The 26832-nt window shown below is 40.5% G+C and overlaps 1 protein-coding gene across 1 annotated transcript; it reads right to left on the bottom strand.

Moving 5' to 3' along the window:
• Window positions 1-1395: 1395 nt before the first annotated feature.
• Window positions 1396-26759, bottom strand: htr7c (5-hydroxytryptamine (serotonin) receptor 7c). The gene is made up of 2 exons (XM_038704718.1): window positions 25776-26759; window positions 1396-3562 (listed from the first exon to the last, which is right to left on the bottom strand). The coding sequence occupies exons 1-2, from the start codon at window positions 26240-26242 to the stop codon at window positions 2824-2826; spliced, it is 1206 nt and encodes a 401-aa protein (XP_038560646.1). The 5' UTR covers window positions 26243-26759; the 3' UTR covers window positions 1396-2823.
• Window positions 26760-26832: the final 73 nt, after the last annotated feature.

Genomic DNA, 26832 nt, shown 5'->3' with positions numbered 1-26832 from the left:
TTATTATTAACTAATACTATTTAATTTTCATTAGTATGGTGTTATTTAGGTTGTTATACAACTAGGATATTCTAGTATTATGTATTGCAGATAAAGAATCTTGGACACTTATTTCTTGCAACAAATAAAAATGTGACCATATTTCTGCACAGACCAAATTCATGCACTGTTTAATAAAATTACTGTACATTAACCAACAGTATGTGTAAACATTGCTGTACATACATCCTTACATATGCACTCTCCATTCTCTGTCTGGGTCCACTTTTCTCCTAAACATTTTTATTATATTCACATAAAGGCTACTGTACAATATCTGTTTTTCTCCACTGTACATATTGTAAGATAGCATAACTGCACTCATCTGTAAAAACACTAAATTTCTGCCCTTCTGGTTACATCCTTACTGCATTTCATTAGCTCTGTACCCGTACTCTGCATAATGACAATAAAGTTGAAACCTAAGCAGAAGTGGTCCTAAATGAAGAGCAGTTTGGGAGCGGAAAGAGCTGGCTCCCGGAAAGGGACAGAGCCATAAGATCCGGCTCCCTTCAAAGAGCTGTAATTCCCATCACTGATTGACATAATGTTATCATAATTAGGGGCGAAGAGACCGAAGAAGACATAGATGGAGGAAGTGAGGAAGCGAAAAACCTGGACTAGTACTGTGTTATCACACTTGCTCGATGTTAGTCAAGTTGTAACAAACTCATTGGACTTTTTGTTTTTATTTTCCTAATTACTTAAACTGGTGATTTGCATGCACATTATCCTCATATATACAAACACAGTCATAATAAGGCTGTTCTGAGATGGTCATATAATTAACTGACCAATTAACTTGTTTCCTAGTGGTTTGGTGTATTTGAACTACGTACCTTCTGACCACAAGACGCGACACAGCACACATGTCAGACTACCTCATCCTTGTCTCTCTCTACAGGACAGTTTCAGTCATGAAAGCAAGCAGACAGCTGTCACCCAGACTCTGAATAAAATATTTTGCTCCAAGCAGACAGAGAATATGGGTCACCATCCTCAAACACGTCTCCAGAGTCCTCGCAGTAGCATGACGGCCTTGGTGCTAATTCTTCAGAAATGCCATGGATGTTTCAAAGTCCCCCGCATGTCTTAAGGTGTCTTTATTCCTCATGATAGACCTATCAATCAAAGTCAGAGAGGATAATGAATTTTGTACAACAAACTGTGTGCATCAGGCTTTTGATAAGCAGATGCTGTGTGGGGCTAGAAAGCAAGGAGGCCTGTGTGGATTGACTCCTGTTTGAAAATGAGAGAAAAAGACCTTTTTGATTCTCAGTCTAAAGGACTAGAACTGTATCGTCGAACCGGTTTGCATGAGTGTAAATCATCTGAGGTTACCAATGTAGGCCACAGTGACATTTTAACCAAGTGTTTCTTTATTTACAAAGTGATGAAATGCATCGCCACTTCCCCAGCTTGTTTCTGAAGGCAATGACAACGCGGTCAAACAGAGCCATAACAGAGCAGTTGTACACAGATCGATCTTACACAATATAAAATAGCAGTTAATTACAAAATGATGCAAGACAGCGGTACATCTGTTTAGAGGAAATGTACAGTATTCCCAAAAATCGAGGTAGAAAAAGCACACACTGCTCAAATGATATTTGACATGGGATCATACAGGTCACCAAAGAGTTTAAATGGGAGTCAGAAGTGACCACATCATGATTTAAAAGGGACGCTGATGACAACCAGTGGAGCAAAATAGTCTCAAGAACATGTAAATTCTTAAAGTGAAACTGCAGAGTTCAACAGGTTTAGGTAACTGTAGAAAACCAATAAGTTCAGCAGCCAAATGTGGAATGAAACTTATGAATAAAAGTCCACAGTATCATGGTTTCCTACACATACAGCATTGAGCTCATTTTAAATTCAAGTGTGAGATAGTGTTTGGGGTGAAACATGGAAACACGTCTGTCAAATCGTCATTCATTATTCAAAATCTCTTGTTTCATGTATACAGTGGCATGTAAGACAAGTGTGTTTCATGCAAAAACTAAACCAAACTACTTTCAGTTTCTTTTATAGCAACAAACACTGAGATTTCATGAATGGAAAATGTTCCCTTCATGTTGCATTTTAACACCACCCACCTTCATTCCCTTGGCATCTCCACATTTCCAACGCTTGTGAAACATTTAAGGTGCTCCCATTAAACTTAGTGAGAGGACCAAATTGCACGCTATGACTAGTGATTAATTTAAGTAAATCCAATCCTGGCACAAAGCACAATGCATCTCAAAGTGTTCATTTTCTGTTTGAAATTAATATGGGATGTGCTGAAATGCATGTTTCAGTGAAGATGTTCAGCAGGCATTCTGCCACAAAACAAATGTTTTTTTTTCCTTATCAAACATCAATTTTGTTAATATACAGAAATCTGCTTCTTTCTGTTCCCTTTGAAAGCTCTGGGATGATTGATGTGTTTACATGTCATTTCCTTTGTCACTGCATTATCCTACCATAAATCCGGAGCTAGGACGGAATTGTGGCATATGCACAAAAGCATGTCGACTTGAATAGCCCATCAAGTACGCTCAATGATTTTCTTTCCCAAAATAGAATCACTGAGTCACACACACACTGAAGTGATTGTGCTGTCTCTCTGCCTTTGCGCGGGGGCCAGAGAGCCACCAACAGTGACTCCCATTCTGTCAGTCTTTGTCTTATCTACAGTCCTGCTGTGTGCACGTCGCCCTTTAAGCACCAAGTGTACAAGCACAGGGGCCACCATACCCAACTTTTTGAGAGCCAATATAATCTTTAAAGTACCCTGCTTTAAACCTTGAGAGCCTCATGCACGCCCACAGCAGACAGCCGACGGTTGATGTTGCGATAACGGCAGCGGAGAAGGTCACGGTAAGTGGATCGCAGGTCTCGGTTGAAGAAGGCGTAAATGAAGGGGTTCATTAGGGAGTTGGCGTAGCCTAACCAGAGCAGCGTGCGCTCCAGCCAGATGGGCACACAGCTACACTCCACTCCACAGATAAAGGGCCTGGCAGTGGACAGGATGAAGAACGGCAGCCAGCACACAGCAAAGACCCCCACGATCACCCCCAGTGTTGTAGCTGCTTTCTGCTCCCGTTTGAAGATGGAGATGTTTCTGCGTTCTCGGTTCAGCAGGCGGGACAGGGCGGCACACTCCTCCGCCACACCAGGTGGCTTCAGTCCCTGCATTCGCAGTGCCTCATTAGCCACAGTTTCAAGCCGCTCGCGTCGCGAAAGGTCAGTGAAGCGATGCTTGGCGCCACTCTTGCGCGCTGCCTTAAAGATCTTATAGTACATAACCAGCATGACCAGCATAGGGATGTAGAAGGCTACAGCTGTGGAATAGATGGTGTAGCCAAAGTCTTGGCTAATGAGGCACACACCGGCTGTGTGGACGTTTTTGGCCCAGCCGCAGAAAGGTGGCAGGGTGATGGATGCTGATACCAGCCACACTCCCAGGATCATCTTCGCCATCAGCTGACCGTTCTGCCGGGCTGGGTAGGTAAGGGGCCGCGTGATCCCCAGATATCTACAAGGAAAGGAGACAAAAGAAGTATCAGTGCTAACTTCCAGGCAGCTTTTCAACAAACCTACCTTGATATTTGCTCTAAAGCCCTTTACATTATATTTATTCATTTAGCTGACGCTTTTATCCAAAGCGACTTACAATTGCATATGTCAGAGGTCGCACGCCTTTGGAGCAACGAGGGGTTAAGAGTCTTGCTCAGGGACACAGTGGTGGGTGGGTCACAGTGGGGGATTGAACCCAGATCTCTCACACCAAAGGCAGGCGTCTTATCCATTGCACTATCACCACCACAGTACAGAATCACACAGAGTGCCTGTATTCATTGAGAAGAAACTGCAGTGTAGCATCAAATACATGTCCACTCATTTCAAAGACAGACATTTCACTGAGAGGTCATAAGCTCCGTCATTGCCTGGAGGGCCATTAACTGCTTTTCTTTGGCTTAGGAGTTTGGAGGAGCTTAGCGAGGTAGAGAGGGAGTTATCAAGCAAACGGACAGCTCAGTGGTTTGAAATAGCAGCTGGAGGTGTCAGAAAAATAAAGATAAAGTGAGGTGCAAAAGCCTTGACTTTGTACAAAACTGGGAAAATAGCCACTACTCTCACAAAATGATAAATCCATGTGTACACCTCTGTGTTGTTTGGCTATATGCCCACAGCCTAATTTAGCATCAAGTGCGTCATTGATGAAAAGCTGTGTATTTGACACTGCCGGCTGTTTTTTCTGGTTTCTGCTCTATTGTCAATCAAGATAAAAAATGCTTTAGGGAGCACTGGCCAATTGGACTCATTGTCTACCAGCGATGCTATCAGCACCGTGGACATGAAATTCAGCTCAGCTAGGCCCCTTAATAAACGGCTTTTAGATGTTGAGTGTAGTCAGGTTCATTCTACTTCGTTCATGTTGCTTTATCTTTACGCATTAGTCTTAATGTTTGCACAATTTTGTGTGTGTGTTACAAACACCATGGGACTGTGAGGAATCCATACAATTAGGTGGGTAGGTGTTAATTAAGCAACTTGGTTGTCAAACATGTTTGTCAAAAATACTCTGAAATCCATTCCAGTGCTTTTTAAAGCTTTACTGGCACACAGTACAAAAACAAAACATTAATTGCAAATTACAGTAGTACAAGTTGGTTTTTTTTAGCTAGCCACAAGCTAACTGGTTTTAGATTAGAAAATATGGTACTATAGTCTGCACACTGGAGCCTGTTAACACCTGACAACACACAGTCTAATCACCTGGAAAGGATAATAAGGCTACAAATGAAAGCACCCCCACACACACACACACGCACCCACCAGACACAGATCTGACGATCTTGTGTTTTTAAACCGCTTTAAACTACTTTTTTGTTTGTTTTTTTTTCTGTTCCTATCTGGACCACATTTGACGGGTACCTAAGGCAAGTGACCTACATGCAACTCATATCAGTATATGCCACCGTTGCCATGACAATAAGTGAAAACATCCATCATTCATCTGAGACAGGTGTCATTATTTTGTCGCCCTTGGCAGATCGGGTGGACAGGTGGTGGCATAGACGACCATGAGACACCAGAACTGCAAGAAAGCCAAATAATTCTCTATTTCAGTCAAAAATAAACTCTCAATGTAGAATAAATACCATTCCTGGGAAATCACACATCAGCCTATACAGTAACTTTGTGGTTACCATTTAAACTCAGACTCAACACTATTACAGTGTCCTTAAAGATCCCGTGGCTTGGGTTAGTTGTGCTCACTGAATATTACATAACAACTACTGTTTACTCAACCCCCAATCCCTCCAACCTGCTTTGCCTAGCTTACAACCCTCACTTAAAATGTACTTAAGCTTTCCAAGGGGGCCTGAACACATCCAGGCGAGCAATGTCAAATAGATGCAAGACAGATCCTGATGGGTACAATCCATGCTGTGGGAATTCTCAGGAATACATAATGGAAACCCAGTAAATCAACACTCCTCTCTGAATGCATTATTTAATAATGAGGAAGGAGGTTGTTGTGCTAATTTGGGGGGATATTTGTGTGTCTGTGGGGGGTGGAGAGCAGTCCTCCACAAACCTATGACTCATCCTTGGCCCTTTAGAAGGCAGAGCTGTTTTCAGACGCACTCTCATACAAAACAAAATCTTCTCACCATCCTTTTGGACACAAACGACTGCCAGTTCTGATAAGATAGCACTGAATTCAAGACTTAATTACACAGCTTCCTGCAAGTAATTTTGGCAGGATGAGCTGATGCACCTCTGGGTAGTTTAGTTTATTATGTTTTGACATAAAGAGATTAAACTTTACTGGCCCCTGTAACAGGACACAATAAGGAGCATCGCAAAAAGAGGTGTGTGTATAGACATTCACAATCAATAATGAGAACAAAAAAAAATTTAAATCATGTAAAATGTAACGAGCACCTGAAAATGTAAAAATGTAACCTGAAAATGAATTACTGATTTTTCGGGCCACTTGGGGACATGAGAAATGTGCTGCAAACGCAACATTGGCATATTATCACCTTTAAAGTTGACATGGCTGTTAGCAAACAGTTGCTTATTTACATATCCAGCCAACACAGAGCAACATGATAAATTATTCGGAGTCATGTTCCTGTCCACCTGATGAATTTAAGTCCAATATTCACTCTGCTTTTACCCCTTCGTTACTCTCCACTTAAACTATTTTCACCTAGTAGTCCATAGGTGTCATTTACTCTGGGGACGCTGGGGACATGTCCCCACCACTTTTTGAAATGGCTGATTTTGTCCCCATCACTTTTTTAAAGCAAAATTTGTTTTTAAAAAATGTTCAGAAATACAGCTTGTAGTTAGATAACAAATGAAAATGCATTTAGAAAGGTTTATTTGCACATTAAGAAAACATGCAATGCAATTAAAATATAGAAGAAACAAATGTGCATAGTCCAAAAAACAAACTACAGATTATCAAATGACCCAAAAATGTTCATGCACCAATCAGTAACTTTAACAACTTCTTGACAGTTATTTTGAACATGACAAAAGAGGATGGAAGACTAAATCAGGCCTATATATGTGTTGCCTGAGCAGGGATGATATTATATGAAAAAATTGATCTACAGGAGAAATAGATTTGAACACAGTATCTGAGAGCTGCACTGCATTTATATAATTTGAAATATCGCCTGCCACCTGAATTTTGTGTTTCTTTTTTACAACTGGAGGCAGGAAATTCAGTGTTTAATGATCAAAATTTCCTGGAGGGGGTCCCCCCAAACAACCCCGCTCATATCTCTCGGCATTGAGGATATCTTTTAAAACACTGTTTAAGGATCTTTTGGTCTCGTTCTCGTGAACCTAATATCGTGTCTCGTGATGTCTGGTGAGCTAAGTGTCTCTTCACACCCTTAATCTGAGCTCCTATGTCCCCACCACTTTTCAACACAAATTGACACCCTTGTGGTAGTCACTAACTTTGTCTCCCTGCTGTTTGGTGCTGAGAATGTAACAGTAGTTGACCAAAGTGCTTTCCACAATAGACAACAAATATACATGACAACAACAGTAGAAAAAGTAAAAAATATAAATGTCACTACTCAACTCTGTTTGAAGGCCAGTGAATAAAGATATGCCTTTAGCAAGGATTTGAAAGTGTCAGGAGTCGGGGCATTTCTTATTTCAACAGGTAAAGTGTTCCAAAGATTAGGAGCAGCTACTGAGAAGGCTCGGTCACCTTTAGTTTTTAGCCTGGATCTAGGGACATTGAGGAGCATCTGATTGGATGACCAGAGTGTGTACATGTAAAAGTTCTGATAAATAAGAAGGTGCCAACCCATTTAAAATTTTAAAGACAAGCAATAAAATCTTAAAATCAATCCTAAAACAGACAGGAAGCCAGTGGTGTGAGTCTAAAACAGGGGTAATGCGCTCACGCATTCTGGACTAACTGTAACCGATGGAGAGACGACTGATCCACTCCAACACACAAAGAATTACAGTAGTCTAGTCGAGATGTTATAAATGCATGGATTACTCTTTCAAAGTCTTTGCGTGGCAGGTAGGGCTTGACTTTGGCCAACAGTCTCAGATGAAAGAAATTGGCTTTTACTACAGAACTAATCTGTTTTTCAAATTTAAAAGCACTGTCAAGATCACACCTAGATTCTTGGTAAATGGACGACTATATGTTCCTAAAGTACCAAGAGCATCTACAGAAGCACTTAAATCCCCAGGTCGACTGAACACAACAGCCTCAGTCTTACTTTCATTCAGACAAAGTTCTGATTCAACCATCTTTTAAGATCTCTCAGGCAGTTGAGCAAGGACTGAGTTGCAGCTTTATCATTAGATTTTACAGGTAAATAGATTTGTATATCGTCTGCAAAGCAATGAAAGGAGATTTTTTGAAAATGGACTCGAATGGCAGCATGTACAGGGAAAAAAAAGCACAGGGCCCAATATGGACCCTTGGGGGACCCCACAAGAAAGAGGGGCAGCAGATGAAGAAAATTTACAGAGGTGAACAGAGAAACTTCTGTCAGCCAGATATGATTTATAGCTCTTTGGCTGAAAAAAGCAGCCTGCTGAGGCTAAAAGCTACGCTAATGAGAGCCGTGAGAGTGAATCAAAACAGCAAAGTTATAGCAAAGTTAAAATAAAAACAAAACAGTTAGCTTTAAGATACTAAATGTGTCTCAGCTAAAAGCTAATAGCAACTGCAAAATCAGGTGATAATTCTCCGGGGTTCATCACTACCTAACCACCACCTCTCACATTTGATCCATTGTTAATATAAAATTACTTAATATAGCAGCTTTAAGGACCATTATTTTTCAGTATGCTATCTGCAGTATGCAACAAATTTAAGGGGGTTACTTCACACCTCAGAGGAAGCAGATAATCATGCTTAAACACCAGTGGCAATGGATTATAATTACCTCCCAGAGTTTAGAGCAGGGTATTTTTTTCATTTTTCTGGATTTGGGACATATCAACAGCCACAGCAGCACTCTGGGATTACCCAGCCACAGACAAACAGTGTGCCCAAGCTAATGGAGAATTCCACTACTTCCACTAGGCTACCAGCTAGATCACAGTAAAGTGAACTACTGTATTTTCTGCACTGAAACACTGTAACTGGCCCTGGTGTGGAACAGCCGTCGGTCATCTCCAGGAGAAACCTTTTATGTCGGATACAGAGTGAAATATTTAGCTGGTTTGAATGGAGGAGTGGTAAATTTAGAAAAGGTTTTCCTTAAAAGAGCAGGACAAGAGAGAACTCTTGTCAAATGACATTTTTCCCACAGAAACTTTCCACTGGAGAATCCTCACTCTTTCATCTCAATGAGGCAATGATAAGGCCTATATCATTGCAATCATTGGGGGCAATTCAAAAAGAGCCTGTGAAAAAGTGAAGTGTTGAAGTTTAGGGAGAATCTTTTTTTTTTGTTATATATAGTCTGTGCGCGTGACAGGGCACAGACGTTTAGACGTCGCCTAAAATCAAAGCATTTTTGATGAAGATCTGTCTCTCCAAGATCTGAGAAGTGCTGCTTTTTATCCAGCAGTCACTAGTGTGTATTCACCGCTTTCATGCTTGGTTTGTTTTACATAAAATGAATGAGAGTGCTGTAAAAGGGCAAAATTTAATAAATGCCGATTCCATTGTTCACTTCTTCAGTGCAAACTCTTGCTGTTGAAGGAAAATGTAATTAGTGCAAAATATAAACCGTATTTTTGAGGTAAAAAAAAGTATATCATATTTATTCTGAGCTGCCCTAAGAGTTGAGAGATTTCTCCAACATCAGACAACAACCTCAGTCCTCAAGGAATCTTTCAGCTCACCTATTCTATTTGAGGAACCTCTGTAAGGTAGAAATTGAGCTTTAGGTCAGGTTCTGTTTTGCTTTCTGACTTCAGGTTCAGGATAGAATGAGTGAGTGAGTAATACAGCAGCAGCAGGTTTTTTTAAATCTCATTTAGATTCTTCAATAAGCCAAACTGAGTCATCTGTGGACAGACATCTTCCCTCAGATTTGTCTGTTACCTCCAGCCACAGGCCTGCCAGCTTAGATCAGACAGTGTCAAATAGCCTGTGAGTAACTGTTGGCATATCTGTTTGCACTCATTTTAGCCTGCACCCATGTAGAAGAAGATGCTTGGGAATTGCCCCCCAAGAAGAGGTAAATGTTTACCAGAAAGTTTATAGGTCTAAATTGTGTATAGTTAATGATGACTACAGACTTATACACTCTTTTTGATAGAAATAAAGCCAATGCTTATCAGGGATTCTAATCTGGCTCGTCCTCCCAAATTACAAATACACTTATTTTCCTTCCTTATTATAATGTTCCCACTTACCACCCCGTGATATGTAGCCATGGGGACCGCTGCTAATTACGTACTTTTTAATTACTTTAGTACCAGGGTGATGGGTAGACACATGCAATGTTTATGTACTTACTAGCTTACAGCTTGAGATTTTATATATATATACACACACACACACACGTACATCATTCATTTTTGATCTGGGCGAAATGTAAGCACTCAACCAAAGTATTTTTAGCCACACTGGCTGCGTGGCTCTAGGGATGGCATCAGTCAACCTGTCCAGTACTTTGGACCACACTGAAATATCGCAGCAACTATTTGTTGGATTGCCGACAGACATTTACGTCCTCTCAGCAATCACTTAACTTTTCATATAGTGCCTCCAGTAGATTAAAATCTTAAGTTTGATAAATGACCAAACTATTGGTATTCCTAAATACAATGTACTTTTAGACAATATACTGTCTAATGCATATGAGAGCATGTGTTGTTTTGAATTAGAGTATGTATTGAGAGACATCTATTGTCTACATCTACTGTATTTTTGTGTTGTTTTTGCAAAGCTGCAGAACGGTCCAGAGTCCGAAACAAATTTCACTTCGGGACAATTAAGTATATCTTAACCTTAATTCGTTCCCATCAGTCTCAGCTGCACTTTGTGTTGAATGCCAATAACCAAATGTTTGCATGCTATCACATTAAACTAAGCTGGCAAACACGGTTAACATTATACCTGATTAACATCAGCATGTTAGCAAAGTCATTATGAGCATTTAAGCTTGCGCGTATTAGCATTTAGCTCAAATGCCTAAGAGCAGCCTCACGGAGCTTCTAGCATGGCTGTAGTCTTGTTATATGGCAGCTTTGTTGTCCAGTCACATATTCAAGTTATATATAAGTGTAAGATCGTATTTAAATTAAATACTGCAAGCTAAAAATCATTCTACTTCCACTATTCATCTTGAGAGAAAGATTATATATACATGGTTTCTGTCTCCAGGAGAAATGGAGCTATAGAGAAATAAATCAATCAAATGTTCTTTTTGTGTGCAGCCTTGCAGAACTTTCTTACACCTACAGATTAAGAATCAGAAACACAATACAACAAACAGAAGGCAATGGTACAGTATACACAGTCAGACTGAGAAACATGGTGTTTCTTCCACAAACAGTCCATTTACAAAGCATTATTAAATGTATTTATTCTTCTTCATCTCTAAAAAACATGGTGGATTTGATGGTTACTGTTTGACCATATTGACAGTGACTACCATGAGGGGCAAGTCTAACACAGAAATTATCTAATGAATCATAGCTGTGGTCTCCCTAAATTATTGTGGTTTTCAATCCCCCACGGATGGTAACCCTGACTACCCTTTAAAAACTATAATGCTTTGCTTGATACTGTTAATAGTGTTACAGACATGTGCTTGGTGAGCTACATAATCATTGTGTGAAAAACGCACCTGGAAAAAACCCTTCCACTACTCTGACTGTAAGTCCTTACACCTTTTTATGATGTCTGTTTCACTTCCTCCTAATTGATGTAAAGGATATTTTATGGCCTCCGCCGCACAGTACACCACCTGTCCATATCAGTGGTTTAGAGGCTTTCACAGCAATAGAGATGATGGGCAGCTATTAGTGCCACGGTGATAAATGGATTCCCCTTCCAACAGTCAGTGTGTCCACCCCTGTCAGAGCTGGGTGTCCTTGGATAACAAAGAAAATACCCTACAGGCCCTACAGAATAGAGTAGAGTAGTCGAGAATAGGGTAGATGAATAGAAGATTTATGGCAACTAAAAAAAAATGTACAACAGTTAACGATTCCTTCTGCTTTGTTGAGCAGATAAAACACAGCAAGGTGACTTAATAGCGGGATACACTCGAAATAAAAGAGTTCATTTGACATGTTGTCCAAACACGTCTGAAGGCAAAAGAGTTTATAGCTGGCCACACTCGAGGGAGTTTTGAACAGCCTGCCATGATGGCGAAAGGCGAGACACAATAATCAATCAAGTGGCAATGATGGGCGCAAACTTTTGACTACTATAAAAGCTATGCCCGATATAATATGGCATTGCATTTGTCTAAATACACACTGTGTTGTCTAATTAAGCCTTCACAGGCCCATGTTGTTGGCATTAAATGTGGTGTCTAATTACAGCATAATGTGGTAGGAAGGGTTGAATAGCATCTAACTGGCATATTTTGTATCTGATGTTGCATTGTGGCCTATTTGGTTTCTAATTAGACTGTGATCTTGTATAATGCTGTCTAATAGTGTATTAGAATCTCCAATTTGGTTTCTAATTTAAGTATAATTTGGTATAAGAGTGTCTAAATATAGTGTATTTTTAGCGGTATACAGCATTATATGCGGTTTCTAGAGCATAATTTATGTGTATGTTGTCTGATTCTGGCATAACTGTTTACTTTTTAATAAAGAACTCATTCATTCTAGTTTTTATCTAATTTGATACAAAGTATGGCTTATTACATCTTTTTAAATTACCGTAAAATAAAGTGAAATACACTTGCAAGTCCCATCACACACATTATTTAACGTTGTTCTCTTCTCTTTTCTGACTCCCCGTCCCACCGGACTCTCACCACCACATCTAGCCCTGATCTTTCCCTGCTGTTCTGACCTCTTCGTGCTGATGATGGCAGCCTCGGAGAGCTTCTCTCAGCTCATCCTGTCCTCAAGAGAGCCTACTTCCAAAGCACTCACACATATCTCTTGATCTGTCACTCTATCCTACTTCGTGCAATAGTGCTGTGTGTGGCTCCATTTATTCAATTACTAGTTTTAAGTGTTTTTTCTTCCCCAGCCGGCACGAGATGGATCTGTGATTGGGTGGGGATGCTGCTGGACTTAGTCAAACCCAATGATATATTTTCTGTAATACACAGTGCATCATGATAAGAATGTTTCGCGCTTATGCTGAGGGTATAATGTTTGATTTAAGGTAAGGCAACTAGGCCTAGGCTTTGGTGTGCAAGAAGGCCAAATGTTTGTCCACACTAGTCAAAATATTTTCCTTTATAATATCACCATAGTATCACATTATACAGTATATGCTAATCATTTTCTCATCCCCTTTAAGTGTGCATGATACTCCTAAACTGTCTCTCTGTAATTATGTTTATATATCACTAAATTGTTCTCCTAATTACCTTGTGGTGACAAATGTAATTGCTGCCTGGATTGTTTTTTTGAGTGAATGAAGCACAACATTTATTTCCCACACCAGATGTGGGGCGTTCACAGTGCAGGACTTTGACCACAGAGACCTGAGTTAGGTAACAAAAAAATTAAGGAAAGGTACTGATTTAAGTGTCATTTAACATGTTGTGTCTCCTGTTTTAAAGTCACTGCAGAGTTCTTCTGTATTAAACCAAGACCACCATCTCTCCCTAACCTAAACCAAGAGCAGTGACAGCCTAAAAAATCCTTTAATATTTAATATAGTTTAGTATAGGCCTAATGCTTTAATCAGTATGCAAAGATATTGTATGTTGCAGCAAAGTATCCGGTATTTTGATGGGAAACAAATGAAATATGTTGGGAATGTTTTACTGATATGTTCAGCGTCAAAATTTTGTCGGCTTGTGATTTACTGTTGCATATTAATAGAATATAAATACATAATACTTAGGAGACAGGGTTGCTCTAAACAAGTCAAAGTGATGGAAACAGCCAGGACCCTATCATAGTAAGCATCGATGGTTAAAATTATTAACTGAAAAATTCAGCCAGTTGATCTACATGGGTTTATTCCGATTTCTCTGGTAGCTACAATAAATTGTTACTGTCACTCATTCTTCAGTTGGGCGCTCCTGGTTGAGCCACCAGTTTCTTTCAGAGAGCCCATATTGCCATTCATTCTTAGTCTCTTTTCCTTAAATGTGCAGGGCTGGAATTTATCAAGCTTCTCAAAGTGCCATTATAGTCTTAAGTGCTGAGAATTCATGAAATTTACTCCGACTTTTAAACTAGCAAGTTATGAAATTTCTTAAAGCTAAGAATCACTCTTACTCTCCTAGTTATTTAAGACAGCTCGAGAGGTCTCTCAAGTGGTTAGGAGTTGCCAGTAGGGGCTTGTGATGGCGCTGTGGAGACATGCATAAATATTTCAGGAGAGGAAGAATGTTTCTGAATTATCAGACGACACACACTTAATTAGACGGGGTCGGACAGCGCCAGCATAGCCTTAAGCCTAGTTCGCACTACACGATTTTTAGCACGATTTCCCGCTCGACGACCGTCAGACTGTGATTGGCGGTAAATCGGCGGTAAATCGGCGGTAAATCAGCGGTTGATTGGCGGTCGGCAGTCGTTACGTGTGAACTACTCAGCGACGCATCAAAACGGCTCCCTGACACATCACTATCACATCGTCGACGTCTGCCAGATATTTAGCATGCCAAATATCTGGAGAAGTCGGCCAACTCGACATCCACGTCACCGTGACAGTTCAGCTTATTGATGGTTGTGACGGGCCAAAATCATCAGCATTGCTGCGTTTTTCCTGTGCAAAATAAACAAAGCGTCATCACCACCTTAAATTTAGCTTAAAACGTATTGCTGCGTGAAGTCTGTGGTGAGATGACGTCCCTCACCAACTCACAAAACTTATGCCTGTGCTGTCCCACCCCGTCTTATTAACTGCGCGTCGTCAAATAATTCAATGTCTCTGTCTCCCCAGCGCCATCACAAGCCCCTACTGGCAACTCCTAACCACTTGGGAGAGTAAGAGTGATTCTTTTGGGTGGTGTTGCATGTGGTGTGCACTATTTCCTGAATGTGGGCCAGAATGTTTTTCAGTAGCAATGAGACAAGCTAAACTGAACAAGACACTTTCCTGTGTCGCCACTCTTGTCGGTGTACCTTTTCACACCATTCAGAGTGGATCTGTGCCTGCTAGTTATGCATTTAGTCATTTTTTGCTGCTTGTCAATTCTTTAATGGACTTTCATTATGATAAAAACCATGGTGACCAGATTTGTCATGCAGCTACAAAGCCTCTGCAGACCTCTCTTTCTACCAAGAAAATTAAATATGTGCATGCATGCCACTGCCACAGTCAGTCTTTCATTTGCGTGTAATGTGGCATGGGAAGTGCTATTACTGCCCAGTAAAATGTACATTCACTGCGATCAACACCCCACTAACAGCCTCAAATCTGCAAACTCATTTAGTGAGATCCCAAAATGCTCAATCAAATATTAATGAGCGTGCTAACACTCTCTCTTCATTATTATACAATGACTAAAGTCTGTTAGTGGAAGGTGAATAAGTATGTTGCAGTAAGTCCATCTTTCTCTCTTTTTCCTGTCATGATGATGTGAAAGAGCGAGTGTGAAGAGCCCCTCCATCTTTGTCACCTTCCCTTTGGTTCTGTCACAGAGTGCACTGGCTCTCTCAGAGGACACCTCGAAAACTAAATAAGCGATAGAGGAACTCTCAGATGTGGGGGAGGAATCTAATTCTCCACTTCCTCCCGTTTTACTTCTGACCTTTAAGAAAAAAACATTTTAGTTACCAAGGATACCAGAGGCAGCTCCTCTTTTCAGCAGACTCACTTTCTTCTAATTTGGCATATCGCCAGCAGTTAGTATAGCTGAAGTAGCTGCGTGGCCCATTATATGTCATCATTTCGTGTCTTGGCAAATGGAAAAGGACAGTGAGGAGGAGCTGTATCCAACTTGTTCCTGAGTCACTAGACACCACCATGTAGCATAAAGGCAAATGTTGAGGACTATTACTTCTATTACTGACCTTTTATTTTTGGGACATGAAAATATCACAGATATTTAAAAAAGAATAGAGCGAGAGAACGCCACTGATACCTGTTCCACTGTGGCGTTTTATGCCCAGAATTCATCCTGTGCACACACATAGAAAATATGAGCCTCCGTGATGTAACTCTGATAGATTACAAGGTTGAAACACGTTGTTTATCTCTTCAGTTTCATATGTCCCATATCCATTTTGATTGAGAGTCAAAACATAACGACAATCATGGAAAAACAGCCCAAAATCCCTAAATCCAATCTGTAAAATTCATGCATAGTACACAAAATTCCACAATAATTAAATGCATACTTCAATTAAAATAAACCTCTTCCAGCTTTCAAAATGTTTCTAGTGTCATTATTCCTGATTGCAATTTATCTGTCCAGAAATAGACTAAGGAACGCCCTAAAATCATTGTCAGGTTTTTTCCTCATTAATGTAACAAGATTTAATGATATTGCTGATGATACGAGTTTGCTTCTGTATCCCTGAGTATCATTACAAAGCGCATCTTTTGAACCTCTCGTCAAAAGGCAGATACAACATAACACTACAAGAAATAATGAACCAATGATTGACTCAGTTTTCATTTCCATAGAGCAAAATGGCATTCATCTGCCTGAATAATGTCATAGATCTTTAACATACTTCTACAGTCATATCTTTTCAGCATTTTTATCTCTAATGTAAAGGCCTTTGAGTTGCCATGTTGTTGAAGTGTGTGTCTAAGGTCTCTCCCTATAGATTTACCTTTATTGGGCAAGAGTTGCATCATTACTATGTTTAAATATTAGCTTGTATGACACTGACAAAGAAATCTAACATCATTCAAGAAGCAGATATGTACAGGGGTTCTTTCACATGTAGAAGTGTAAATAATTATAAGCATATTGAGTGCTCTCCAGGTGATTTGAGGACTTTTGTGATCTTCTAAAATGATTAATTGCATCTACAGTATGCCTTCAGTCTTCAGCAAGATGTGTCATTTTAATATAGGTAAAATAAGCAACCTATAAATCAATTAATTAAGTAGTATTTTAATAATACTGTATGTTCTGCTGGGCCACACATAATAATATAAACCAAAGAGGATGAGAGCAGCTTTACTGCTTACATCAGCTGGACTGATATTAATGTTTTGCAGGAAAATAAAATAAATTGAAAATAATTTGATTTTGCACCAGAGGACATACATTAGAGAACATTAGATATGAAGATGGAATCTGTGTTCCTGTCTGAGCACAATATGCACTAACCAGACAAAAGTATAACGGATGACAGGAATATTCATTAGAAGAGCAATTTTACTGCTGTTTATCTTGCTTATGAGCAGCGGGAGGGAGAAAATAATTCTTCCGTTATCAGCCTCTTTCTACTGGCAAAGCACATTTAAATGCATCGTATCACATATGAACATTTCCAGGATTCATCTTCACGCAGGCAAATTTGAAAGATAGACAAACAAAATGCCATTATAGGTGAGCAAACACAGCTGGGACAACAGGGTAATAATACTGATAATACTGATTCAGTGAAATAAAGGTCAATGTTGTGTTGCCAGGGCAGTGCACGTAATGATAGGTAAGAAACTGTCAATCTAGTAAGAATGCTAAACAATGCAATGAGCTTACAAAATAAATGAAGGTGTATTATTCTGAACAGCTACAGTATATTTTATCTAAATAGCACTGAGAGTCTCTACACCAGATTTTGGGGAGATTAAGGGACACTAAAATCAACCATCTGTGCCTGCCAGATCATTGGCTCCACATTCACATACACTACAATATGTTTTATCAATTGGGCTGAAGAAAAGAAGATTCACAGTTTCGAACGTGTGGCATAGAGCAATAGTACAGTAAATATAGAACACACTCTCTTGCCCCACTGGGGCCGCTCCTTGAGTACATCAACAAATCTGTCAAAATGTTCCGAGCTAGGAAGCTAATATCTTTTACCCACGCTAGTCGCATACGCTCTAGGGATGGCGACGTCTGTCATTCCTGCTACAACGTAGGTGCTGCTACAACTAACAAAAATTTCTAATCGCAAGGTCCCTTGGTAGTGTCAGTGCTTGAAGTGGGGAAAAAAGTGCCAGTACCACCGCCCCCCCCAACATCCACACACATAGTCCTCCTAACACTTGGTACATTTTGTTCTTTCCTTAAATCCCTGAACAGGTGAGCGTAACGTAGCGCCCCATGGATAATGCACTTTATTTAGGGCCGTTATGAATTGCCCCAAGAACCTGATACAGAAAAGAGTACCGGCAAATTTGTGAGGAGTGAACTGTCCGAGAAAATGTAAGTATTAATGGACTGAGTAGTGTGCTTCCTAGTCAGCTGGAGTTTGACCAGTTGAATTGTAGATTTAGATACACTTTATTAATCCACCCAAATTAATCTGGTGTTATTATTGATATTAGCATACACACAGTCTGAAATACACGTACAAACAACAACGCACGGAGAGAGTGGCAGCGTGGCTGCCCGGAGCAGTTGGGGGTTCAGGGGCTTGCTCAAGGCCCCCTTCGGCAGTACTCAGGAGGTGAACTGACACCTCTCCAGCCACCAGTGCACACTGTGATCCAAGCTGGAACTCGATCTGGCGACCCTCCGGTTCCCGAGCAAAGTCCTTACGGACTGAGCTACTGTCTGCTCAGTTTTCTAATTTTCTGACTTCAAGTGTGATTATAATCGAAAGCTCAAAAACAGCCCACAAATAGACAAACAGCTGTTTTACGCAGATCAAGAATGAAACTTCAATCTCAAATGTTAATGTGCTGGATTATGTTTGATGTTGATTTTGACTGGAAATTCCATATTCACAGTCTGCCGCATGCACCCTCAGGCATTTCAAAGAGTGCAGGGCTGCCTACAGTGCAGTGACCTAGTTAGTGGTCAGTCCTATGGTTCAGTGTCTTGCTCAAGGGCAGTTTGGCAGTGATGGGTTGCCATAACTTTCTATTTCACAGCTGGAATACAAACTCTGTTCAGTGCTGGGGGTTAAATCGGCAATCAACTTCTTAGCATCTACCTGACCTGTGTAAGAAGAGGAATTTCAGCAATAAAGTCACATTGAACTACATCCAACAAACATTTTCCATCATGCAATACTTTTGGATAATGAGTTTAGAATTAACTGACAACTACAGTAGATTGATAGTACATATATGAAGAGTGACAGAAAGAAATATGAGGCAATGAGATGAACGTCTTCATATCGAGAGGGATTGCTTTTAAAAGCTGTTGCCTTTGGCAGCATAACAGAATAAGCGCAAATAAAGAGACACTTAGAGTTTATGCTGCCTTTAACCATAAATAAAAATGGATGCACGATTTGTTGCTGGTTTACAAAAGCTAACTTCTTAGTAATCATTTATAGGATGATTCATACTACCCTGTTATTTAATGGACCGTATACATATTCAGTTCATGTGCACAGATGAAGCAAATGCCAAACCTAGATATTCTGCAACAGCAGCAAAATGCTATGTTCAAACCACATTATTTGCAATCCACAACATGATGTGAGCGTGAGCGTGTGTATATGTTTGCGGTCTCTCAGCTTCATCAACAGGAAACCCATTATCTAACTGCTTGGTAAATGCTTGTTGGCCCTTTGTTCAATCTTGATGAATAATGGACTCCACCTTTGTTATGCCAAACACAAAGCATGATTTATGCCACACTAAAGTCACTCAGCACTTTGCCCTTTTCTTCCTGGGAGATTGCTTTTAAATTTATGGTGACAAGCCAGGAATAGCAAAATAAAAATCAGATCTCTATCTGTGGACTGGTTACTAACCCATCGTGTCAAATTGTACATGAAAGCGTTGCGTAACAGTACTGCTGCTGACGTATGAAAGTTGGGCAACCCAGGCTTTTTGTTTTTGTCAACTCTAGGATAAAAAAAAACTCTCTGTGCATAATTTCACTTCAAGTAAGTTAAACAAAAATATCAAATTGGAGGCAGATGTTTTTTGTACCCAAAAGAAGGAACATGCAAATTATTCAAAATAACACAGCAGCCCAAAATAACCCCCTTCATAACCTAATTATCCTTTTGTGAAAGCACTTTGGCTGTATATTTTTTGGATCCATCAATACCACTACTACTATTCAAATATGATGTAGAGCTGGATCTGGTTCAAGGGCTCACTGATTAGTTATGTTTTCAAATCTGATTTAAGTGGCTCCCTACAGAATAAATCAACACACTAAATCAAAATCACACACCGTGTCTCAGTCAAGCATGAATCTCTGTGCAGTTTAAACACGTGGTAGTTTCAAATATTATTTTTCTCTACCATAAATTCTAACCTAGTGCGTCGTAAGGGCAAGCGCCAGCCTTTATGCCTCTCATAGTACTTTGACTTCTCCCCCTTAACCTTCAATTCACTTTGGAGTGCCCTCATAGTGTCCTACAAAGCTCTCCACGAGCTACGAGAGGTTAAAAAATATAAACTATTCTGTGTATTTCACATAACTTGAAGTCAACTGCAGAGCAAGCTTCAGACATGCTGGTGTGGCTGTAAGGATGGCAATGTTAGTCCAGACATCCAGGCAGAATATCTCCAACAGCTATTGCTATAACCATAACTATGGCTTATCTAATTGTGTATATATCATTGATTTAAAAAAAGAACACTTGGATGCAGAAACATTGTGTATGTTGTTGGTAATGTTATTTTCTTTAACTTTTCATTTCAAGTATCATCAGGAGGTAGAAAGAGCACATGCCTCTCATCCATTGCAACACCCTGCTTCCCACTGCATATACCATAATAACAATCTTGAAACCTAAACAAGATGAAATCCGCTAAATATGGTAATTTCCATATGGCTCCAATGCAGCATACCACGCTGAGCCCATGCTGGACCTGCTGGACCTGCTGTAGATTTGTCAACAAGCCAGAGCTAAATATAGTTGTTTTTCTAATGAAGCAACGAGAAGTCATCAAATAACGGTTGCTTATGTTATACAAGATAAATTGCTCCAAATCTCAAATTTAAAAATCTTTGCAACTCATGACTCTCTGTGGCAACTCTAACACCCCCCCCCCCCCCCTCCATTTCATCACATGATCAGCAAATAATTCCTCTCTCACTCCATGTGCTCCTGTAATAAAAGTCAAACAGACAACCTAACAGTACGGAAGCTGAGCTGCAGTTGATAGTACAAGCAGCACTTATCAATGATTAACTTGCCAAATGCCTTCTCCCAGCATTTTTATTTAATGGTGTTCTGAAATATTTTCATTGACAGCAGTTTTGCTTTAGGAGAAGTGCTTGTTTACAGGATATGGGGCAGTGATGGGTTTTAAATTTAAATAATGTTTCCTCTTTAAAGATGAGTGGTTTGTCTTCTCTGTATGAAACAGCTGTAGTAGCTTGTAATATTAAATGCGTCTTTTGAAACCTCAGAAATGTAGCACCCTCTGTAAACTGGATGTGATCACAGGATTTTAAAATTCGGCGTAACATCCTATTTAGTACCGCAACACACTTTCTGTCCCGATTTAGCATTCCTTTATAAGCATGAACAGCCTTTGATCTGATCGCACTGGCCTAGCAGGAGATGTCCAATCCTCCACATTTCGGCGAGGTGGCCGACAAGTGGGAAGTGAATAGCGCCTGAGAGAGTGGAGCTTAGGCGTCACATCACATTACCTGAGGATGCGTCAGCTAGGTCAAGTCATCTGTGTCTGCTGCTGCAGGTTGATGTTTGCACTAAGCAAGCGCTGTCTCTCCTGGGACAAATTTACGTGCCAGCCTCACAGAAACATTATCAGATATGGAGGGCGGGTCGATGTGGGAGCTGTGTGTTAACTCGGCTCGTCATTGACACACGAGTTGGCAGAAAGGATGTGAAGACTGTAGCTAATCCTGCTGCCATCTAAGGGCCTAGCTAGCATGATTTCCACCCTCAAATCCCCTGCAGACGCTTACGGCTGTGATGACACCCACACTGTATTTTCTTTAGTCTGAACCTTGGTGGAAAAGTTTACTTAACTGCAGTTATGTGAGATTTTTTCTTGACCTACATCCCAACACATCTTCCACAAGTTCACCGATAGTTAAGCCAGGCAATGTTTGATTTGCTGCAAATTTAACTAGCGTCTGTCTCTTGCTATATGATTCCTCCTCCTTTTCTTTAGCACTGTCTTTTCTTAGATGTCTGAGGAACTCCAGAAAAGGACTACCCTCTCCACCCACTGTTGTGAATAAATCATTCATATTTCACGTTTGAATTATTGAACATACAACATATTACTCTCAGTGAAGGTAAAAACTGACTGTAGCCAAAAGAGATACTAACTTTTTAGGGAAATGTGCATGAAAGCAGCTAAGCCTCTGCTGAAAGTGCATGCTGGGATATCTTATCCCATAAAGAGCGGACCTCTATTCATTTAGACAGATGGCCTTGGGTTTATAACTTCTCCTTTATTCACTTCCCAACACTCAGACTGGACTCTTCTGCTGTGTATGCTACGTTCAATGAACCTAACAGAGTTGAACTGCCACTTAAAGAAGCTGGATGAATGGGTACTCATCCATAAGCATGGCCTTCACAGCCATATATCAGTATTTGCACATACAGTAGAAAATCAATATCACTGAAGAGTATTCTGCAGTTATTTTGATGTGACACAGACTGCAGGACAAGTGACCTTTTCTTCAAGTCTTGCTGTTATTGGGTGACAACAGTTACTAAACAAAATTTTATACGGGAGGTTATTGCTAGAGAAGATGATTTTTTAAGCAGGGGGGAAGAAAGAGGCAATAGTTGGACATTATTTGGTTTATTATTAAGAGTAATGGATAATACATAATTAATAATACAAACTTAATACATATTAAGTAGGGCTGGGTGCAAAGACGATCTGCATTTGTCAACCAAGGGAGATTTTGCCATGATATCTTTCTCTTTAATACTTTGGGGTGTATTGGGCCATTGCAGATTGTTTTCCCTCCCCTAATCCAGATGATACTGTATGCCAGTGTGAGAAGATTAAAACTGCTTCAAGCCCCTTAACCACAGTGATTTATTATTTTCCCACATAGTTTGCCAAGACAGGAAACACATAATTTCTTGCTGAACCTCCGTCACCTGTTTAGACTTACCGTTCAGAAAGTATTAACAGTCTTTTAAAATGTCTTTAAACATTTGTTTAAATATTTAAAGGTAGGGTATAGGCATTTTATTTCAGAAGCATTTATTATTATATTTGGTGAAATTGCCTTAACATCCCGACAGCCATCAATACATCAAATGCTCTGATTCAAAAACATGAAAAAAATTACCTGCCTACTTGTGTGCACTCATTGTTAATGAAAATGTGTTTTGGAGGGAGGCCTGAAGTGAGGGGAGGGATTTTTTCAGATGGATACTTGCTGTCTCTTGCTAGTTCCTGTGTTACCTAAACTAGATTTAAAATGTCTATAAAAGGCACAATTTTACCTCAAAATGAATGTATGTGCAAATCCAGGCACAACGCAATGAGACTGTAGAATTAGACCAAAGCTGGATTATCAAGTGGGCCAAGTGACCAGACCTATGAGTATGATTTGTAGTAATTTGGTTAATTTCACATGTCTCTATAAACATGCACCACTAAATTGGAATATCAACAAAAATCAAAATGACAAATGCCTTTAAGCAGGTTCTGCAATATTCAAGGCGCACTACTCTCACACATCATGTTCAGTTTACTTGTCACAGTGAGGACTTACTTACTTAGTCTTAGAAAAAAGGCTTATTTTGCTCAATAGCAAGCTATCGGACCTAACGATCTCTCACGCTTTTCTGCATCAATTTGAATCAGGAGTTTTTTAAATCTCTATTTTATTTTATATAGTGGAGGTCACCAACTAATTTTCCCTCTTGAACCCTATGTGGTTGATTAGACTCGTGTTGAGCAGATGGTGAATATCTGATACTGTATTCCACAAGGACGACAGTTTTCTCTCTGAGAGCATCCATTTAAGTCTGTCACGTCCTTGCAGGATCGTAAATTCACTGGCCCCATACACTAGGGACCACTCCTCTGGCAGCACATTGTGCATACTGGCATATACAGTGTAGCATCCCACCTGTAAACCTAAAGAGGCTCTGAGAGACAATCAATATCCCCTTGTGCTGTAGCACTGAACCTGCATAAACAAACCTGTTTTATCCTGATCCTTTCTTGCACCACTCCCTACACGTCCTTGGAAATCCTAAATGCAAGTGAGTGAACCCTAATTACAGCTAATCGTGTGTCTAATTGGCAATTCCCATCCTAATGAATTTGATTCCCATTGTGAATGACATGCCAATCACATTCTGCATTGTTTCATTAAAACTGTTTTCATGGAGATCAGCACAAACAGTTTACAGAAACGCCATACAGCCTGTGTGGGGATGAAAATAATCCCAAACTAACATCCCATTCTTTTATATTCTTAGTTAGTCTTGTGGTCGATAAAACGCAGGAAGACATGGAAAAGATCCTCTAGAATGGTGTGGTTTGGTGGGTGTGCACGCTTTGATTTCACAGTAACAGATTCTATCACCTACTCTGCCTTTTCAGACATCCTCGCTCACAGGTGGGTGTCCTTTCTGAGTATATACTGTGAGCAATTCCCCTCTCTAATCACAGACAATGGCCATGAGAACCGACAGTGCAGGTTTTTTCACCCTCCCACTTCTACTCCACTGAGCCACTGAGAGAAGCCTGGTTTTAACACATTGACATTGTTTATTTCTACTCAGGTAAGATCTATTAAATGTAGATGATTTCCTCCTTGTAGAGTTGCAATAGGAGAATGTAGCCGAACGATGTGTAATTGGTCACATACTGACTGAAGAGGCCAGCTCATGACCTGACTGGGGAGTGAGTGGCCACAGATGACCTAATAATCAAAAACTGTCCTTCCATCTTCAGTAATCATTGTGACCTCTGTGACCTCTAAACTAAGCCCCTGAATGGCTTGTCAACCATTACCCAACTAATCTTGTCACCCTCTATGCAACCAGCCCAAAACGCATTCACACATCTGTCAGCTGTATCACAGCATGATATCTGTGATCCAGTTTCTCCCGTGATATCGCTAGCTCTTCAGGTATCCTTAAGTCCCCTGTGCTCAGTGGCATCCACATGAATAATGTGTATGATTCTGGGTGAAATGCACTGAGGTAATAACGTCTGATAGGCAAGCAGGAGGGAATAATCTGATCATCAATACTACAATTAGCTTATGTAGAGGTGAATTTACCAGATGTGGGTTACATCTTCATTATGGTTACTGAGGCAGAACAGTGACACCGATCAGTTGATTTTTATTTCATTGCAGATTATAGTGGGAGCAATGGACACCTCTCATTTGTCACAAGCTATGAGGCTCAGCCTTGGCATGATGTGCAGCGACTCCAAAGACCTGTAGCTTACCTGAGACGCAGATGGGTGCTCAGGCTTCACTTTACTCAAATTTAATGTGGAATTTAAAGCAACTCACATTTGGGATCCAACTTTCATGAATAATTTATGAACAATGTGTTGACGCAAAACACCGGGGTGGTAAACCTCATAGGCTATTGTAGTGTATGTATTTCAGAGGGGAACTTTACCCAATGCACTGTTCAGAGAACAGGCGCAACCTGTGCGCCCTTAACAGAAAGGAAGGACGATGTAAATCATGTGTCAGAGTCACAGCAGCTGTGATGTCAATGGTCGCTGATCCTAAATACATAATTACAGGAAACGCTGCCCATGGTCCGGTCAAGCAAATTAATTTAGCGGGCTGTAAATTAATTATAGTCAGCGTATTAATTTTCTGGTTCAGTTGTTTCAACCGTACAGATAATCATTTCATTTAAATGCCATTCTGTTGCGCAAAAACGCCCAGTTATTTCATGCGTCTCATTACTTGGCACTTGAACTATTGCCTGCCTTCAGTGCGCTTAAGTGATTCAGAGCAGCTTATAGGAGTCTGTATATTTGTCTTCTCCGTGTCATTTTAAACGCATGGACGCACTGTATGCGTAATTTTGGTGCCACTACAAATTCTTCCATATCAAAGCAGCTTCAGTTTCTAACTTTGGAAACTTACCTATCGACGCTGATAACACACAGGGTCATGATGGAGGCGGTGCAGCACATGACATCCATGCCGATGAAGATGTTGCAGAACACTTCCCCAAAAAGCCACTTGCCCCCGGTGAGGTCTGTCACTATTACAAAAGGCATCACTACTATGGCCACTGACAGGTCCGCCACTGCTAGGGATACAAGAAGGTAGTTTGAAGGTTGCCTTAGTTTCTTCACCACACACACTGCGATCACCACCAGCGTGTTTCCCATAACGGTAACCGCCGTGATGATCGCCAACATCACCCCGATGATGATCTTCTCCGGGCGCCCGAAATCCAGCAGCTGCTCTCCGCACGACTCGTTCCACATGGTTGTGGGGCTGATGGTGACGAGGACGTTGTACATAAGCTGCAGAGTGCCATTGCTAACTTCGGAAATATCCTCTTTCTTATTAAAAGTGAGCTCAATTCCCGAAGTATTGAACATCACGACAACGTTATCTCGGCAGGGATGCAAGGGACGCCTCGCCACTGCACTCCAATTACGCGCATATTTGGATATGTGTAACCTGCTCTCGGCTCCTGTCCAGCGGTTTTAGATCGAGGCTGTTGCAGCTGCACCACATCAGAGCTGCCAACAACTCACTAGGGTTTTTGACCGCAGAATGATCCGCCTGAAGAAGTGCGTGCTCCATCTCTAGGTGGAAAAATGACTTCTACTCCAAAACTATGAAAAACAAATTAAAAAAGTTACAGTATCTAAACATAGCTGCTCCCGAAATATTTGTGTTTCAGTGCACTAACCTGACAAATATGGGCTATTTGGGGAGTTGCGCTACGTAAACCGCACCTTCACGTGACGTATCACTTAGGACCCGCAGACAACCAACTGAATACGGGGCATGACGAACACGGTAGCGGTTTCAAAGTGGATTCATTCTGCGTGCAAAACCATAATTACTTTTGTTGCTATTTGTGCATTTGGGCACGGGGTTCCCTCCCCTTACAGCTCTTACCACACTGAGAGTTAACAGAGTATGTAGGCCTAGTTACTGGTCATAAAATAAAGATTCAGTT

Source organism: Micropterus salmoides, unplaced genomic scaffold (assembly GCF_014851395.1).
Source record: "Micropterus salmoides isolate LMB-PRFRI ecotype aquatic unplaced genomic scaffold, ASM1485139v1 Ms_hic_scaffold_7, whole genome shotgun sequence".
In the NCBI taxonomy this organism is placed as follows: domain Eukaryota; kingdom Metazoa; phylum Chordata; class Actinopteri; order Centrarchiformes; family Centrarchidae; genus Micropterus; species Micropterus salmoides.
Note: the sequence above shows the minus strand (reverse complement) of the source record. Positions and strands in the feature narration are given on the sequence as shown.